This window comes from Hibiscus syriacus, unplaced genomic scaffold (assembly GCF_006381635.1).
Source record: "Hibiscus syriacus cultivar Baekdansim isolate YM2019G1 unplaced genomic scaffold, ASM638163v2 tig00110888_pilon, whole genome shotgun sequence".
Taxonomy (NCBI): domain Eukaryota; kingdom Viridiplantae; phylum Streptophyta; class Magnoliopsida; order Malvales; family Malvaceae; genus Hibiscus; species Hibiscus syriacus.
In genome coordinates this window covers 366,265-384,558 of record NW_024062898.1, presented here as the reverse complement: position 1 = coordinate 384,558, position 18,294 = coordinate 366,265, and the positions used below count along the sequence as shown (strand labels likewise).

General features: G+C 38.3%; 1 protein-coding gene and 2 pseudogenes across 1 annotated transcript; 1 reads left to right on the top strand and 2 right to left on the bottom strand.

Annotated features, from left to right (window-relative positions):
* Positions 1–9,312: 9,312 nt before the first annotated feature.
* LOC120144284 lies at positions 9,313–10,976 on the top strand (annotated as a pseudogene).
* A 313-nt stretch (positions 10,977–11,289) lies between these two features.
* LOC120144308 lies at positions 11,290–12,523 on the bottom strand (annotated as a pseudogene).
* A 2,322-nt stretch (positions 12,524–14,845) lies between these two features.
* Positions 14,846–18,117, bottom strand: LOC120144283 (proteasome subunit beta type-7-A-like). Its single transcript, XM_039158386.1, has 9 exons — positions 18,026–18,117; positions 17,749–17,921; positions 16,615–16,756; positions 16,368–16,464; positions 16,200–16,269; positions 15,996–16,100; positions 15,652–15,750; positions 15,464–15,551; positions 14,846–15,080 (listed from the first exon to the last, which is right to left on the bottom strand). The coding sequence occupies exons 2-9, from the start codon at positions 17,890–17,892 to the stop codon at positions 15,004–15,006; spliced, it is 822 nt and encodes a 273-aa protein (XP_039014317.1). The 5' UTR covers positions 17,893–17,921; positions 18,026–18,117; the 3' UTR covers positions 14,846–15,003.
* Positions 18,118–18,294: the final 177 nt, after the last annotated feature.

Genomic DNA, 18,294 nt, shown 5'->3' with positions numbered 1-18,294 from the left:
AACTGAGGAACGACATTGCTTTTTTTCGTCAGGCTGATGACGAGTCGATGTATGAATGCTGGGATCGACACAAAGCATTGCATCACAAGGGCTTAAACCATGGTTTTTAAGATTGGACACAAGTGGTGATGTTCTATAATGGAGTAAACGCACCCATGAGGATGATGCTAGATGCCTCGGCAAATGGGACGTTACTTGACAAATCACCAGCAGAGGCATTTGACATTCTGGATAAGATTGCCACTAATGTTTATCAGTTTCCATCCACAAAGCTTGGAGTTGGGTAAAAATCTCATGGAACTTTCGAGCTAGATTCTAAGGATAACGTGTCTACCCAACTTGATGCTATCACCAACATGTTAAAGAATTTGTAAAGGCCAAGTGAGGTGAGAGAAGTGAAGGCAGCTCATTCAGCATATTTATTATGCCAGGACAATCACAATAAGAGTGACTGCCCAACCAATCAAGAATCCATCAACTTTGTAGGCAACTTCAATCGAGGCAATAATAACCCTTATTCTAACACATATAATCCTGGATGGCGTCAACATCCAAACTTTTCATGGGGAAATCAAGGGAACAACAATGCTCATCAACCAGCTCGGCATTTGAATTTCAATGACTCTCAAGGTTATCAATCGAATATGCCATGGCATAATTCTAACAAGGGAGGACCATCTTCATCAAATACAAGTTATTTGGAGGCCACAATGCAAGAGTTTATTGCGACAACAAAGACAATGCTGCAAGACCACACAACCTCCATATAAAATCAAGGAGCTCTGCTTTAGAGCCATAGTTCTTCGTTGAGGCCGTTGCAGAATCAAGTTGGTCAAATTGTCGCGGCATTACAAGAACGCAAACCAGGACAATTACCGAGTGACACTGAAGTCACCAAACCTCATGGCAAGGAGAACTGCAGTGTGCTGACTCTCTGAAGTCGTATTCAAATTAATGTTGAAGACAAGTTTAGGGGAAGACCGAAGGATAATTCACCCCCTGTAACCAAGCAAGCTGATACAGAAGTGCAAGAAGAAGCACCAGTGGAAGAGGAAAAGGCTGAAGATTCGTCAAGTAAAGAAACTGAGGGGGCAAATAAAAATGCCAAGGAAACTTATGTTCGCACCCCGTCAGTACAGGAAGCCAGACCCCCACCTCCTTTTCCACAAATACTAAATAAGCATAATGAAGATATTCAGTTTAAGAAGTTCGTTGACATTCTGAGTCAACTGCAAATCAATGTTCCTTTTCTAGAGGCTTTGAAACAAATGCCGACATATGCCAAATTCCTCAAAGAGATTGTTACCAAAAAGAGAAATGTTGAGTAGTATGAAACAATTGCCACGGCAAAAGAATTTTGCTCTTCCTTAAGTAAGATGCCACCAAAGAAACATGATTCAGGCAGCTTCATCATCCCATGTTCGATAGGAGACAAATTTGTTGGGAAGGCATTATGTGACCTTGATTCAAGTGTGAACTTGATGCCTAAGTCAATATTCGTCAAGCTTGGGATAGGAAATACGAGACCCACCTCGGTCATCCTGCAATTAGCCGCTCGTTCGCACGTTCGACCAGAGGGGCAAATTGAAGATGTCATCGTACGGGTTGACAAGTTTGTTTTTCCTGTCGATTTTCTGATTCTAGACTGTGAGGTCGACGCCACATCACCCATCATCTTGGGGAGACCTTTCCTAGCTACCGGTCGAATTCTCATCGACTGTGAGAGGGGTGAGCTAACCATGCGAGTGACCGATCAACATGTCACTGTGAATGTCTTCTGATCTCTCAAGTATATGGATGATTTTGAAGAATGCCAGAGCATTTTTGAAGTAGATACAGTAATAACAACAGCAGCATATCAATTTTACCAAGATAATTTCATTCAGCTGGGACCTGATGTTGGGCTACTTGAAGACTTAAAGGCTGAAGAGCCTAATGAAGTTTCATCTGAGGAACAACAGGCTAGCGTTCTCAAGGCTAGCCCAGGTACGCATTTTGAACCTTTGCACTTTGAAGAGTTTGTTCCTCCCAAGCCCTCATTACAGCATGCTCCTACCCTAGAACTTAAGAATTTGCCACAACATCTTAAATATGCTTATCTGAGTAGTGATGAAACTTTTCCTGTGATTATTTCTTCTACCCTTACTCCTAACAAAGAAACGAGTTTGTTAAGTGTTTTGTCATAGCATAAGAAATTGTTAGGGTGGATAATGGCAGATCTGAAGGGAATAAGTCCAACCATCTGCATGCACAAAATCTTGCTGGAAGAATGCCACGGCAAATCCATAGAGCCGCAGCGTAGACTGAACCCAATCATAAAGCAAGTTGTGATGAATGAGATTCTTAAATGGCTTGATGCTGGAGTAATTTACCCCATTTCGGATAGTTCGTGGGTGAGTCTCGTTCAATGTGTGCCCAAGAAAAGAGGCATGATTGTGGTAACAAGTGAAGACAACGAGTTGATACCTACTCGCACTGTCATCGAGTGGTGAATTTGCATGGACTACCATAAGCTTAACAAGGCCACCAAGAATGATCACTTCCCTTTGCCGTTCATCGATCAAATGCTGGATCGGCTTGCTGGAAAAGCATTTTATTATTTCTTAAATGGTTACTCGGGGTATAACCAGATTGCCATCGCATCAGAGGACCAAGAGAAGACCACGTTCACGTGCCCGTATGGCACTTATGCTTTCTGAAAAATGCCTTTTAGACTCTGTAATGCCCCAATAACTTTTCAATGCTGCATGCAAGCCGTATTCTCTGACATGGTTGAGGATTATCTTGAATTTTCATGGATGATTTTTCTGTTTCTGGTGACGACTTTCAAAAATGCCTTGACAATTTGACAGAGGTGCTAAAGCAGTGCGAAGAGGTCGACCTCGTACTGAATTAGGAAAAATGTCAATTCATAGTAACAAAAGGTATTGTTCTATGCCACAAGATTTCTGCAAAGGGCATTGAGGTTGATAAAGCCAAGATCGAGGTGATCGAGAAACTTCCCCCACCAAACTCTGTCAAGGGCATTCGGAGTTTTCTTGGACATGCTGGATTTTATCAAAGATTCATCAAGGACTTCTCCGTAATATCCAAGCCCTTGTGTACCCTGTTGCAACAGAAACAACCATTTGTGTTCGATCAACAATGTCATGGCGCATTCAAAGAGCTGAAGCAAAGACTTATATCTACTCCGATCGTAGTTCCCCCAGACTGGACGACATCGTTCGAGTTAATCTGCGACGTAAGTGATTTTACCGTTGGAACTGTGCTTGGATAACGTAGAGGATTAACCCACATGGAGAGCACGTGAAGTGTGTGGAGAAAGATTGTACAAATTTTGGGCGGCAAACTTGAATAGTAAAAGAAGGGAAACTTTTTCACTTTTCATTTTCACTTAAGCTTAATATTTCTACTCTTTCTTTTTGTTTTATTCCCGCCTAGACCCCACCATATCCACTTTTATACCCCACAAAATCTCTCTTTTGTTTTTATCTTCTTCTTTTGTTTCACTTTAACTTTTCTTCTTTCTCTTTTATCTTCTTCTCCCCTCCTTTACCGAAACCTCCATAACAGCCACCAAGTTCCAAGTTTTTTCAACTTTTTTTGTTTTCTCTTTGAATAATGGTCTGATCAAGACCCCCTCCACCACCCTCGCCGCCTCGCTTTATTGATGATGCCGCTCGCGATCATTTCCAAACTATAAAGAACTAATGAGTCTTTTTCAAGTTAGGGTTTGTCTTCCCCGAGTAAGAGGATACCGATTTGGGGAGTGAAGTGCTTGATGTGGTCACCAAACATAAGTGGCAAAAATTTGCCAAGCATCATGTCGCCGTCAATGCAACTATAGTGAAGGAGTTTTATTCAAACATCACCGAGCCAAATCAGCATGTCGTGGTGGTTCGCGGTATTTTTATTCGTTTTACTCCTTCTGCCATTAATTGTTATTTTAAACTGCATATTACTGAAGACCACCAAGCTAGTTTGCTAACAACGAAACTTAACAAGGCCTCCTGGAAGACCTCTGTCTTCCCGATATGCAATGGAATGGTCAGCAAATGAGCCACAAGACTGTGGATCGGGAGAGGCTACTTCCACAAGTGAAGTTGTGGAATCATTTCATGAAGCACAAACTCTTACCCACTTCCCATAATACCACTGTATCCTGCCAGCGGATGCTCTTGCTACATTCCATCATATTCGGGCGAGCCATCAATGTAGGGAAAATTATTGTGGACCAGGCTCATCTGTGCCTGAAGCGACCTACAAGTGCCCTGGTATTTCCAAATCTCATCACCGCTTTATGCCGTAAAAAGAAGGTTCCTGAAGAATTGTTTGATGAGCTTTTACCGGGTATTGCTGGCATTACCAAAGCGAAAATCCCTCTGCTGTTGGGTTACAAAGAAGCCAAAGGGAAGGAAAAAGAGGCGACCACATCTCGCCCTATACCATTTCCACATGCTAGGGCAACTTCAAACGCCCTGGAGCAGGCAGTCTAGCGCACTCAAGAGCATGTCAGGCAGTTGTTCGACAAACTGATGACATATTTTGCCTATGCTAAGCGTCGAGATACGTTTCTCACCAATGCCTTAATGGAGTTTCTACCACACACAAACTTTACCATCCCTATTTTCCTTGAATAACTGGTGCCACCAAATGAGGATGTCGAGACATCTGCAGAAGTACCCCTCCCCGTTCCAACTGATGATCATCACTCATCCAATGGGGATAATCACCAGACCGCTGAAGCAGAAGAGCATATTGACCCTGATCCAGTCCATGCTGTGTCACCTGATGCAGACCGAGAAGCCAACCTCCAACTCACTGATATCCCGAAACCAACACAATTTGTTGAACCCTTGGCGGTAGAGCAACTTGATATTCCGCAACTTGCTGCACTAATGGAAGAAGAACACCCTGAGGTATCGCAACCCATGGAGTCAACCGAGGAGTAACAATTCGAGATGCCACGGTAAGATCCTTTGCGTAGGAGTCGACGTCGCCTTAGGAATGCATCTCAGCATCGGGATCCTCCGCTCTTAGTTGTTCCAGAAGGACCCAGTACTCCTCCATCCGCACTTGCGTCTGACTCTAAACATTCTAGCCCTGTAAAACTAAGAAAGCTCACTCGCCATGCAACCGCTGCACCACCACCCACGTAAAGCCAAGGTACCTTGCATTTGCATTGCATTCATAGCATGTAGTTTCATTTTCCTTAGTTTTAGTAAGCATTGGGGACAATGCTTCTCTCAAGTTTGGGGGAAGTAGGGTTCTCGCGTCACTGCACAATAGTAGTAGGAAATTAAAAATGCCATGACATTAGTAATTGCTTGAATAGTTTTCTGGAATTAGTTAAGGATACCCGATGATGATGAATTTGATGGCTAGGATAGAATGTACATGAATGGTTGAGGATGATAGAACCAACTCTAGGACTTGTTTCTTTTAAACCCTTGATTACACGATTATATGTTTTCCATGCTTAAGAAACTTAGAAATTTTTTATAAGAGAATTCTTAAAATGTCGTGGCATAAAACTTTGACTGTTGAAAGCCTCGTTTATGCTTTGCTAAAAAAATTATGAAATGAAGATGTGAATAAATGCCTCGGCATATCTGTAGAGGGACACTCCGCTATACCACGACATTTGAGTGAATGAAAGATGTCACGGGATGACTCTACCTGACTAGTTAGGGGGTGGAAGGTATGCTCCCTTTCACCTAGAGTGCGGGATGGTAAAGTGATGTGTTGACTCCTCTCGTAGCAGAATTAAAGAGAAAAAAAAAAGCAAGGTGGGAGTAGAAATTTCTAAATTTCATGGCAAATTAAGAAAGCTTGCATAGAAAATTTTTAAGTTTGTTAAACATGGACTGGATACAACACGCACACACCCACACAAAGAATATTGCCCTATGGGACAATACTAGATTTCTCAAACCTAGTCTAGCATGTTGAGGTCATATGTGCTGAGGGCTGAAATTTTATCCCATAAGACTATCCTGCTTCTAAACTTGTCATGGTATTTTTGTTTTACTTATTACTATTCATTGCTTGAGGACAAGCAATAGCTTAAGTTTGGGGGTGTGATAACTCCGTAAAAGGTCACATTTTGGGACCTTTTCACTTAAGTTATTGAGTGTTTAATAGCTCATTTAGGACCATGTAGATGCATTTAGAAGCATTTAGTTGTATGTGGTGGAATTCAGTTTGTTGCGACATTTTATTTTTACTGCGGTGCTACTTTATGGAAAGGTACTTGTTTGATGATGTGCAGGTTTAACAAGCAAGGAAAAGAGGAAAGAAAATGTGGTGACGTAAGTATATGACTGAGCAAAATGAATTTTCCGAGTTCAGCCGACATTTCGAAAGTGCTCACATTGCGAGATGATATTTTTGAAGCCAGCTGTATCCGAATCCCCGAGAGTTCTGCCCGAGAAATCCACCTCGAAGATCTGCCTGGAGGGATCGGCGCTGCTACCGCCGGTTCTACTGATGACACCGCTTGACCCTGTAGATCATGTCTGTCCTTGGGCGCCTGTAACAGGATTTTGTCGGTCCATCAGCCAGCTACCCAGGCTGCATCATAGCCTGTCTGGCTCGACTCCCAAGTAACTTAACTATGGTTTTGGGGTTTTCTAGGAAAGTTAACACCAAGTCCTAATATTAGTTTTACCCTATAAATAGAGGATAAAGCCACATTGTTGAAGACTTTGGTTCCACCCAGATTTGAGCTTAAAAAGTTAGAGAGAGAATGTCTCATCTTTCTCCGTCAATCCTACTTGCCGTGGCATTTCTCCTTGACAAGCCAAAGAGAGTGGCGTTCTAAGTATCCGAGAGGAGCTAGTTCGCTAGGAGCAGCTCTTGGTGGCTGAGAAAGGCATTTAGTAGTGCACGTTAAAGACTTTTTCTCCTCCCTTATCACTTTATTACTTGTTCGATTATGTATACTTGCACACATATCCGCACTCATTTATAGTACTCACAAAGAGCGGACAGTATCCCTCCGTATCCTGAAGATACAACTTCTACTTACAATAGCCAGGTACAGGAAGCATGATTCCTTGGCATTCAATACAAGGTTTGGACCTATAAATGCTCTGTGATTAATGTTGAAGGCTTATCCTTTACGGTTGTTTCGAACAACTTTGTCCCATTTGTCTTAGCAACTCGAGAGGCATGGGATTTGGTTGCCAGCATTATATAACATGTCTCTAATGTTATTTTCCCTTAGTTCTTTCCATGGATGTTTGCAGAGATTATATGACCATTTGTTTTTGTTTTTTTCCTCAGACGTGTGAAGAATGTTCGGAAGAACTCAAAACCTGACCGATATGTCGGAGTTGGATCAGATCAAAACTAAATATTTACTTTTAATCCTCCTCTACTTGTTGTTGGGAATCACGGTCTTTCCCGCTTTGTGAAGTTAAGATAGGCACTTAGCTGAATTACTAAGTGTAACAACGAGTTTATCCCAACTTTTCGGTAAGGAACTAAGGAGTAGAAGAGATTGCAACTCATCATCAATTTTTATCTCGATTTTTGTTAATTGATTTACGAGTCCCTTGAAATTATTTAAGTGCTCAATTATACTTTGGCAATCCATATACTTCAATTTCACTAACCGTCGAACTAAATTGCCTTTATTACGAGGCGTTTTCTTTTGAATCATGGATTCAAGCTTTGTCCATAATTCATAAGCATTTGTATAAGTAGAAACATGCTCAGAGAGGGTTTTATCAATGTACTTACGGACATAGCAATGACCTTCCAATTTAGAAGCCCCCATTGAGCATCACTATTGCCTTCTACTTTGTCTTTGTAGATGATGGGCTCATACAAATCCTTGCAGTACAGGTGGTCCTCTATCATCGGCTTCCAATATGAGTAGTTATTGACTGTGAGCTTGAACATGTCTCCATCATGAGCAACGTTATCCTCCATCTTGAGCTGCACGAGCTAATTACAGCTACGGATGAACCTGACTCTAGTACTACTGTTGGGAATCACGGTCTTTCCTGCTTCGTGAAGCTAAGATAGACACTTAGAGATTAAAGATAGTAAAGAGAGCACAAGAGTATAATTATCCAATTTGAAGATTCTTCCACTATACAAATGAATAGTATGATTACAATGATATGTTTACAAATTTGACTCACACTTGGTGGCTCACTCAAGCTTGAGGATAAAGACTTCCCAAGCTATCTCTCTTGTCTCTCAAAGAGGTTCTCTAACTCTCTAGTTTCTCACTCTAAGAAGTGGACACTTTTTGGATTTTTTGGATTTTTTGGATTTTTTATGGTTTGGAATGAAGTCTCTCACCCCTATTTATACTACTCCACCTCCACAATGAATGGTGGAGATTACTTACATCCAAGGGTGGAGATTAATTATCTAGAATGCTCCACACACCCTAGGAAGCTCTACACTCTTCCACTCCCTTCCATATTCTTCCATAAGGTTCCACACATCTCCAGAATATTCAAGAGGAGTCCACACTCTTCCACAAGGTTCCACACATCTCCAGAATATTTCAGAGGATTCCACACTCTTCCACAAGCTTTTAGAGAGATGTACACTTCTCTAGAATTCTTCAAAATATTCTAGAAAATTCTACACTTCTCCAAAAAGCTCTAGAATTTTCTAGAACCTCTCCAATTAAGGAGAGATCCAAAACTTGTAATCATTCTTTTTAATTTGTTGTTTGAGAAGATGCAGATGGTGAATAAGCCTGGCGAAGAGTTTGTATATATTCATATATATTAATTCAAAATTTATTTGTCTCTCATTATTTCGCTTATTAAATTATGATCAATATTTTTTTTTGTTTAATTCACATAATTTAATCAAATAATTATCTTTAAAAAACTATTAAAAATATGATATTATCAATAAAAATAATATTTAGGTGGAGTTGAGTATCATGAAGTTACACACACTCATGAATCTTGGCATATCCCCTGCCGCCAAACAAGCCTGAGAGGTTTCAAGTTACCGACGGATCGGCAAATTAAATAAGGTGAATTTTGAAACCCTAAATTTAACACGAGGATTTCTCCTGAGATTTTCAGTTGTCTGCTCTCTGCTTCTGCATCACTCTACTATTATTTTTTTAATTGTACTGCTTGTTACTCTGTTTCATCGAATTTGTTTAAAAGGTATCGATTTAGAAGAACTAGCGGATGGTTATCGCTGCTATTTTCAGTTACACTGTTATTTGCGGAGTGAAATTTCTCCACACCGTCATAATGTTATTAATCTCTTTAGCGGTGGCGACACGGCTGTATAAAGTATTTGAAATATGACGATAGGTTTGCTGAAACCGACAAGGAAGATACAATGGTGGAAGAAGAGAAACAAGTGGCTTATGTTAATGATAAAGGTGATGACTTTGATGATGAAAATAGTATACCCGACAGCCATAATAATAATAATAATAGCAAGAAGAAGAAGAAGAAGAAAGACGAAATTGTTGAAGGAAGCAGCTGAGGCTGATAATCGTGGGGTTTGTTATTCAAGCAAAGTTCCACCACGCATGGATCATGCCAAACTACGCCAATTGCTTTCTCTGTATGGGGAAATACTTAGGATTTATCTCAGTCCTTCTGGCCAGTAAATATACGTGAAATTCACAGCTCAATAATGGGTTCTTTCTTTGGTTGTCATCTTTATGAAGGATTGGGTTTTATTAGTTTTGTTATTGCAGGTCATCAACCCCAAGTAAAGGGTAAACGCCCTAGACCCTCCAAGGTTAAAGAACAAGAATTTTCTCAAGGGTATGACATGTGTACCTTAACAAAGTTCATTGCTACTTTTTAAAGGTTTCCCCTTATAATTCTGTGGCCCCTTTTTTCCCTTAAAAACTTGAAGATGTTGGTATGACAGTTCAAGAATGGGTTTATTGTTTTTTTTTCTGTAGGTGGGTTGAATTTGCTAGGAAAGGGATTGCAAAGAGGGTTGCTAAAATGTTAAAATGGTGAGCAAATTGGTATGGGAATCAATTGCAATGCCTTGTTTCTTCCTTTAAATCCATATTTAAGTTGTTTCGACTGTTTATTTTGCTTCAAATATTCTTTTTGGACGCCTGATGTCCAATGCATATTTGGATATGGGTTAGAGGTAATATTTGTGACGAACACATACCCATATCTGACCCAAATACCTGAGGCCGAGTAACTTGATATTAGTATTATGTGATTTATATGGTTTGTTCTTATATTTTTGATCTTTTTACACCATGATCAGGCGGAAGGAAGAGGTGTCTCTTCATTATGATCTTTGGAATATCAAATACTTGAGCAAATTCAAGTGGGGGACGATCTTGCCGAAGAAATTGGTAATTTATTGGTTTATGTCTCTCTGTTTTGCAATGATTTTAATGCTTATACACACACACATGTGCGTGTTGACGAATCTTGTGCCCTAAATGCGATTGAAGAGCGTATGAAGAAGGTAAACGACCATATTTTTCATGTAACTCACTTCTTTCCATTGATGATAGTTGTGGATTCAATACATCTGCAATTCTACGTTATGTTTCTTAGTTTTTTAATGTTCCACTCTTAGGTGATAACTTCCGTGTCCGAATTTCTTGTGCATATTTTAATCCATAATTGCCTCGAAGAAATTAACAAAACCTAATACGTAATATTGCATGCATGTTGAGTTCCTCGTGTTTCTGACTTTCTACAGAAGCAGAAAGTGCAAGAGGAGTCTGGAATGTATTCTGAGCTGCTGGTTACCTAGAAGACGGCGATTCGTCAGTTCCGGCAGAAAAAAACCAGTTGCAGTTGAATCATCTCAAGGCAAACCGCGACTCTCTAAAGATATCCTTGCTGGGGTAAATGTTACTTGATAAGCAAGTAAGAGACAACTGTATAGTCTGTATTTGTTTTCTATTGTTGTTTGTTCCCTGAAGCTTTGTTCCTATATCCATTGCAAAGATATTGGCTGGTTCTTAGTAATCAAGGGCACAAAGTGCTCTAAGTGCTAGGTCGAGTAGCAACTGTGTAGGTACTTATCTATTTATTGTTCAATTATTGAAATGTTGTTCTCCTCAAGAGGCATTAGAAATATAACAGCTCCATGGAATATTTGTAGTCGTTCGAGTTTCAATCTGGTTTTACATAAACATTGAACAACAGTTTCCTTGTATTTTTAGTATGATTTGTCTCAATATGAAACAATTTTTGATGAGGGCTGGAATTTTGTTCTGTTTCTAGCATCAATTGGTTTACCCTTTATGGGTTGTAAGGGTTGTAAGGGTTGTAAGGGTGAAAGCACATATTCTTTTGTCTACTGACTGCAACAGCTACCTCTCTGACCAAGGTTTCCCTCTTTAGCACCAGTTATACCTTGTCCCCGTCCATAGCCGATCTTGATGCCGGACGACTGCATTAAGGTCAATGACTGCATTAAGGTCAATGAATCGATCTTCAAGTGATATACACTTATGGGGTTCTTATGAACGGAAAATGATAAAGCCCAGACCATCTACGGATTAAGGAAAAATGAAAATGCTTCTCAGTTCAAGCTGCCTTTAGACATTTGGAGGGTCCGACATGGATATATTAAAGTTCTTTCTTTCAAGATTATATTCCTATACCTCATCAGAAACGTCAAAGATCCCTTCCTTAATGTTCTGAAGTATCTTTGCAGCAGTCATGATGAAGGCCTACATGATGATAAGATATTTTCATTTGAACAGTCATTAACCGATTAAAGTATAAAGCAATATAGTGCCGTATTAGTTGGGTGTGAGTGCCACTTAGGGAGGATAACACTTACCTCCTCGGCATTTTGAGATGCCCTTGCAGATGCTTCCAAGAATAAAAGCCCATTTTCATTTGCAAACTGCTCACCCTTCTTTGCTAACCGCCCTCCGGTGAGAAAGATCACACTTGTTCCCAATCACCATGACCGCCATGTTCGTGTTCCCGTGCTGTCGAGCATCCTCCAACCAGCTCATCAGATGATTAAACGTCTCTCTCCTGATCCAACAGTGTAACTTTGCAGTTCAGTTTCAAATGGTAAAGAACTAGATCAGACCAGGACAACAGTAGCTGTTGGGACCTTCCTTGCTTTACAATTATATTGTTTGGACTCTGCATTTTACTTGAAGTATTCATGTCTGACACATAAAAATTTTGAACATATCAATTTTTTATTCTAACATCCTACCTTCAAAACACATTACTTAAGCAGAGTAAGAGAATTTGGTATCTCACCTGGTTATATCATAGACCAGAGCGGCTTCCTTTGTAGTAAGATCTGGTGATGGATCTGAAGGATTCTTGCCCAGCCTCAAAAACATATATGTTTATTAATTTATAAGGAAAAGAAAAGCTGCTTGCTAAAAATATTCATCTAATCATTGACTAATGGAATAAAAAAGTGATAAAAAAACAACCAACAAAAACCTTATAATCAAGATAAAAGAAGCCAATTAAACTAACTAATAGTAAGCTACACTTCGCTTGGCTCCACATTCCTTGAGTAGGAAGCAACTACCAAAAGAATAACTAGTCATGGAGTTATAGGGAACACACGAACAAATACCTATGTTTCGATCTTCGAAATACATGATGAACTTGGAGACAATTGAACATATTGATATTGAATATATATTCATATCTGACACCTTATATAATTAACTTGGAGAAATTTTAAGAGACCGATACTAAATGCATACTCTTATTCGAGACAAATCTGAGTAAATTAACTCAAACCATAGACAGACTAAACACCAATCATTCTACGTAAAATAAATTTCAATTCCTACGAAACTCTACTCCAAAATAAACCCATATTTCCCGTCACCATCCTGGGATCCTAAACTAAATTCATCTATGTCTAACGGCCAAAGAAAACACGTGAACATAATATTTTAACAGAATTTCCTAAGTTGTTCGTACCCAACAGCTAAAAATGGTAAAAACAAATGAATAGTCTTTTCACTGGAAAGGAGGATAAAAAATGGAGGAAAGCATCTTACGGTATCCCAGATTTGAAGCTTGATGGGCCTGTCATTAATGGATACCACCCGAGCACCGAATTCAACACCGATGGTCAGATCATGAACCGGTTGGAATCTCTTGTCCGTAAACTGCAAGTGCAGACATGATTTTCCTACGCCTGCACCTCAAACCAATCCGTCCCCATAAAAAAAACAAACAAACAAAGAAGCCCAAACGCTGAGATTTAAGCCGAGGGATAGGGTCTATACTATAGACGAACCAGTGTCACCGATGATAATGTACTTGAACAGGTAGTCGTAAGACATGGCTCTCTATACGACGACGTCTCAACCTTCTTTGCTTCAAAATAAGACTGCTCGGTTAAGTTTTTTTGGATTTTGATTTCGTGGAGAATTTTATTTCTTCTTTTCTTTGCTTTTATTTGATGCTCTAAAATAATCTGTCGATCGATCAAAGTTTCAAGTAGTACAATGATGGTAATAATATGAAAAATTCTCACACATACCAGTTCGATATAATAGGATAAACATAATTTAAGCTATTTAAATTAACGAGTTTTACTCTATTACTAATCATTTGAAAAAAATGTTTTAAATAACATTTAATTACGCCAATATATTATTTATATTAACTAATAATTTTATACATTTTTAATTAAATTATTAAATTAAAACATTGTTATATAATAATTTTAAAGATATACACATTATCTACTTCATACAGAAATGCCTTCACAAAAAAATATGAAATTGATTGTAATTATGAATATATATATATATATATATATATATATATATATTACAAGATGAGGATTATCGTGAAAATCTGACATTAATCTATGAAGATAATTTTTTTTTGATAAGAATTTCAGACCTCGTTAAAAACTCTCTTCTTGATTAAAAGAGCTTGTAAAGAAACTCTTTAATCAACGGAAGGGGGAAAAGAGTGCTTTAAAATATTATTGAATAAAAGAAATTACATAAGATACAACCTACAAAACACCCCCATGAAAAACATAAATACAATAAACACCCATAAACCACCCATAGTAAACAACACTAAATCAGCAAATTCCTTCTTTAGCTAAGACGTCAGCCTCTAAATTGATTGTCCTATTTACCCATCTAACAACACCATGTAATACATCAAACCTATGAATAATATCTTTAACCATACAAGCATAAACATCAGGACATAATTTCACCTCCTTAACCCAATCCACTACCACCTTATTGTCACTTTCAATAATCAAACGATCCTTGAAGCTCTCTCGAAAATCAGTATAGAACACCAACCCCTTCTAAATAGCTTTTAATTCCATATAGGTCGGAGGCCTCCGAACCAACAGTCTCCTTGAAAAAGCCTAAGGTCAACCCTGTGGAATCCTTTAAAACTCCTCCTATCCCACTCTTCTTCCAATCTCTAGTAGTAGCTGCGTCAACTTTAAGTTTTACAAAACCTTTAGGAGGAGGGGACCATGGAGAAACAGAAACAATCTGTTTGGCATTAAAAGAACACGAGTCCCCTAAGGAAGGATCTGAAATAAGAGAATCTTTAAGGATAGAAACCTCTTTGTGCTTTGCTAGGAACCAAGAAGCAAGCCTAAACCTTGCTAAGAAGAAATATTTAACCATATCTAACTTCCCCCCTCAAACACAATTAGATTCCTTATTTTCCAAGTTGTCCAAAGGACGACCCCTGGAATTAAAGACCAAATTGGAGAGTTAGTCTTCAAAGCAGCCCAAACAAGAAGAAAGCTTTTCGCATTATCATGAAAAACAGTCTTTATCCTCCAGAAACTCAGAAATTTGTTCCAAATAACCCAAACCACCGAACAAGAGAAAAACAAATGTGAGGAAGACAAGCAAAGATAATTCCATGCAAATCATACATCATGACTGGAATGTTAAACACAAACTCAAAAGCTTCGGTTTAACCAATAAAATCTAGGTTGAAAAGACGAGCAAACACTGATCACAAACTAGTTCTTTGAAAGAGCATAAATGAAAGCTGATTTAGTAACACGTCTGCTTCATTCTTCCATGGCGTCGCCTCCTCCAATAATCTCCACTTTCTCCTTAAGTGGAATGATTTTTGTCAACAGAACCTCTGTGCAACCATACAAATTAACAAGAAAATTAAACATATCATAGCCACTTGAAATGTTTGACGTTTTCTGATATAAATACAATATATGGAAAAGCTAAAAAGAAAAGAAATGAATATACCAATGTTGGATACAAAATTGTCTTTGTATCTGACATTTATATGAATCCGAATAACATAGACTAAAACAACAATTATGGCCTTGCTTTGACATTTGAAATCTTTGCTATCGACCAAACATGATAGTAATCACTGTTCAATCATGCAACACCCAAACCTTTGATAACAGAAAAATGGCATTTTTCTGTTGTTTTAACAGAAAGTGGAAACAAACCTAAATGTTCTTCATAGTTAAAATGGATTGAACTTGTAAAGAACATGCTAACCTGTCTTCTTGGGAAAAGAATAGCCCTTGGAGCTGGTGTAAGTTCGAGGATTAGGTTGTAGATGGTTCCTCAAGTATTCTTTGCCACCCTGAGGGATTCATTAAAATGAGAAAGTTGAGAACTAGAGATCAAGACGAATGTATGGTGTCCCTTAGAACAAAATGAGATTAGCGAGTAAAACATCAAACCTTAGTTATTACACAAACATCAACATTGCTTCCACTCCCGAGATCATTGAAGATACCAGAGCATATAGCCTCAGTGACAAGTTCAATTCCTTCATTTCTCTGCAAAGCAAGGGAAAAAAAGTTGCTTAGTATTATCAACAGATCAAAATAGGTGTAGTTGCTCCAAATAGAATATTGCTGATTTATTTTACTTTGTAAACGCAAATGCACGAAATATTTATTTTACATGGAAAACAAATCACAAGAGATAATAAATTGCAAAAAAACTGATAGTCATAGAACATGTTAGGGTAGTGTACCCCTTGATCTTCAAAAAAACAAAAGAAATAAATAGTTTTACTTACAGTAAGGCCTTCTTTGTATTTTGATTCAAATACTGCCATTGCAGCCAGGGAACCAGAGCCCATTGTAGCAAATGGCAATGTGTCAGTTGACCCATGGGGGTATATCTGCAGAATTTAAGCATTGATGTGACAAAAAACTACACTAATAAAGAAGGCAAAAAACTACTGTCATTTTGAGGTGCCGAATGGTTGGAAAACACTCACGGTATGCAAATGAGGCCCACTGACATCTACACCACCGAGAACCAAAGCAGCCGAAACATAGCCTTGGTAGCTGTACAAATTACTAAGCAGTTAGAATTACATATTCTCTATAGTCAATGTAGAAATATGTCGGTAAAAAATATATATGGAAACAGAAAAAACCATCACTTGAAAAGGTGTCTCTTGAGAAGGGTCAATGCTGTAACAACCCTTGACTCTCTACCAGTATGATACCGGTGTAACTGGAGCTGTGAACTGACCATATCTGAGGATATGCATAACACCAAAACAATGGGTTAGCTACAGTAAAATGAGGATGCGAAAATAACAGTTATAAGTGAGGTGCTCAAGCATTCAATTTGAAGAAACTACTGATGTCTGTCAAACTATATTATACACTAATTTTAGGAAATACCAGTCACTGCCTCTGTATCAGCAGCAGTTCCAGCACCACAACAGTAAATGTTTGGGGCCATGTAATGAATTTTCTCACAATTCTTGTCACAAACTATAGGTCCTTCAGTTGCTCTTGTGTCTGCTCCGAGAATAACACCATCCTGTACACAAGTTCAAGTGAAATCAGTGGCATTGCATAAGTAGCATCAGAACTAAGCTAGACGGAACATACAGAACAAATAAGGACAGATAAGCAGAGAAAATATCAGGGCAGCTACATACGACAAGTTCTGCAGCCGCTCTTGTTTTTTAAGTTCTGCAGCAGATATTAACCTACAACCATCATCTCAGTTTCTGTCTTATGAGCTATATATCAACAATATAGCCCACAAAGAACCACGACTGCCATTGAACTTAAAATCAACCAAGAAGCCAATCACATTGGTACTTTCTTCTCTCTATTTCATCTTTTCGAGGGTTTGTTTCAATAATAAAAATCATGAGCCTAAAATCACAATGGCATGGATATACCACACCGCTTCAACAAAATCCTAAAGCCTACACCTATAACCAAACTATTTCCAAATTCACCATCACATAACCCACTTGGAATAACAACCACAAGGAAAAGACTAACAACAATAAAAATGAAGCTTCTCCATGTCTATAGCAAACTATCAGTAGTACAATTCATCCCTTCCTCATTCCTCAATATAAACATCGATAACAACAACCACAAACAAATTATAGTAACTTCCCACTATCAAGCAACCAAAAAACCCAAATGAGTCTAAAAATAATAAACTGATTGTAGCTAAAAGAAACAATTTTAACCGTAAGATAACAAAACGCATAAAATCCCATATATTGGAATCCGCATACACACTAAGATCAGCTAAAAAAGAACCAAATTATTATTTTTAAAAAGAACCCAGTGAAGGTGGTAAACTGATTGTAGCTAAAAATAATAAACTGGTTGTAGCTAAAAATAAGAAAATTGATTGTAGCTAAAAGAAACAATTTTGACCGTAAGATAAAAAAACGCATAAAATCCCATATATTGGAATCCACATGCACACTAAAATCAGCTAAAAAAGAACCAAATTATCATGTTAAAAAAACCAGCAATTAATTTTTCTCCTAAAGTTAGTACCTGGAAGATCAAGCCAACAATAGTGGTACCCGTTTTACGAAATGAAGGCGGATTAACACCTTTCTTTGCAAGCAACTCGTTTCTTTTACAAAGATCGAAGCTGAATCCACCCTTCGGTGGAACTTCAATCACAGAGTTCGACATGTTTCCCTATAATTAATTGTTTCTTTGACCTAAAAACAACGGAGAAAAATTCAAATCTGAATAGAATTTAAACCTAAAAATAAAAATGAAAGATTAGAACTTCGATTACAAAAAATGGCGCCGGAGAGCTCACCGGAAAAGCTGAGAGAGAATCAAACCAGAGACGAGAGTTTGGGAGTTAAATAAAGGGGAAGACCGGAGTGATCGACAAGAAAACCTATTAAGCGAAGAGGAGGAGTTTTTCCCTTTTTGCTAATAAGGGTCTCTTTTATAACGTATTTATAATTATGGCCCACTTCAAAATTCAAATCTTCAACTTTGGCTTTGGATTTATTTTTATTTTCTTTTTCATCCTTTGTACTGGACTTGTCATATTTTCGTTTAGGTTAATGGGGCTTTATC

Excerpts from the sequence above, each read along its gene's own strand:
- LOC120144283 (XM_039158386.1), bottom strand. The coding sequence starts at position 17,892 with ATGTCGAACTCTGTGATTGAAGTTCCACCGAAGGGTGGATTCAGCTTC. Across the intron at positions 15,751-15,995 it reads AATACAAAGAAGGCCTTACT|AGAAATGAAGGAATTGAACT; the intron begins GTAAGTAAAACT and ends CTTGCTTTGCAG. Across the intron at positions 15,552-15,651 it reads ATGTTTGTGTAATAACTAAG|GGTGGCAAAGAATACTTGAG; the intron begins GTTTGATGTTTT and ends TGAATCCCTCAG.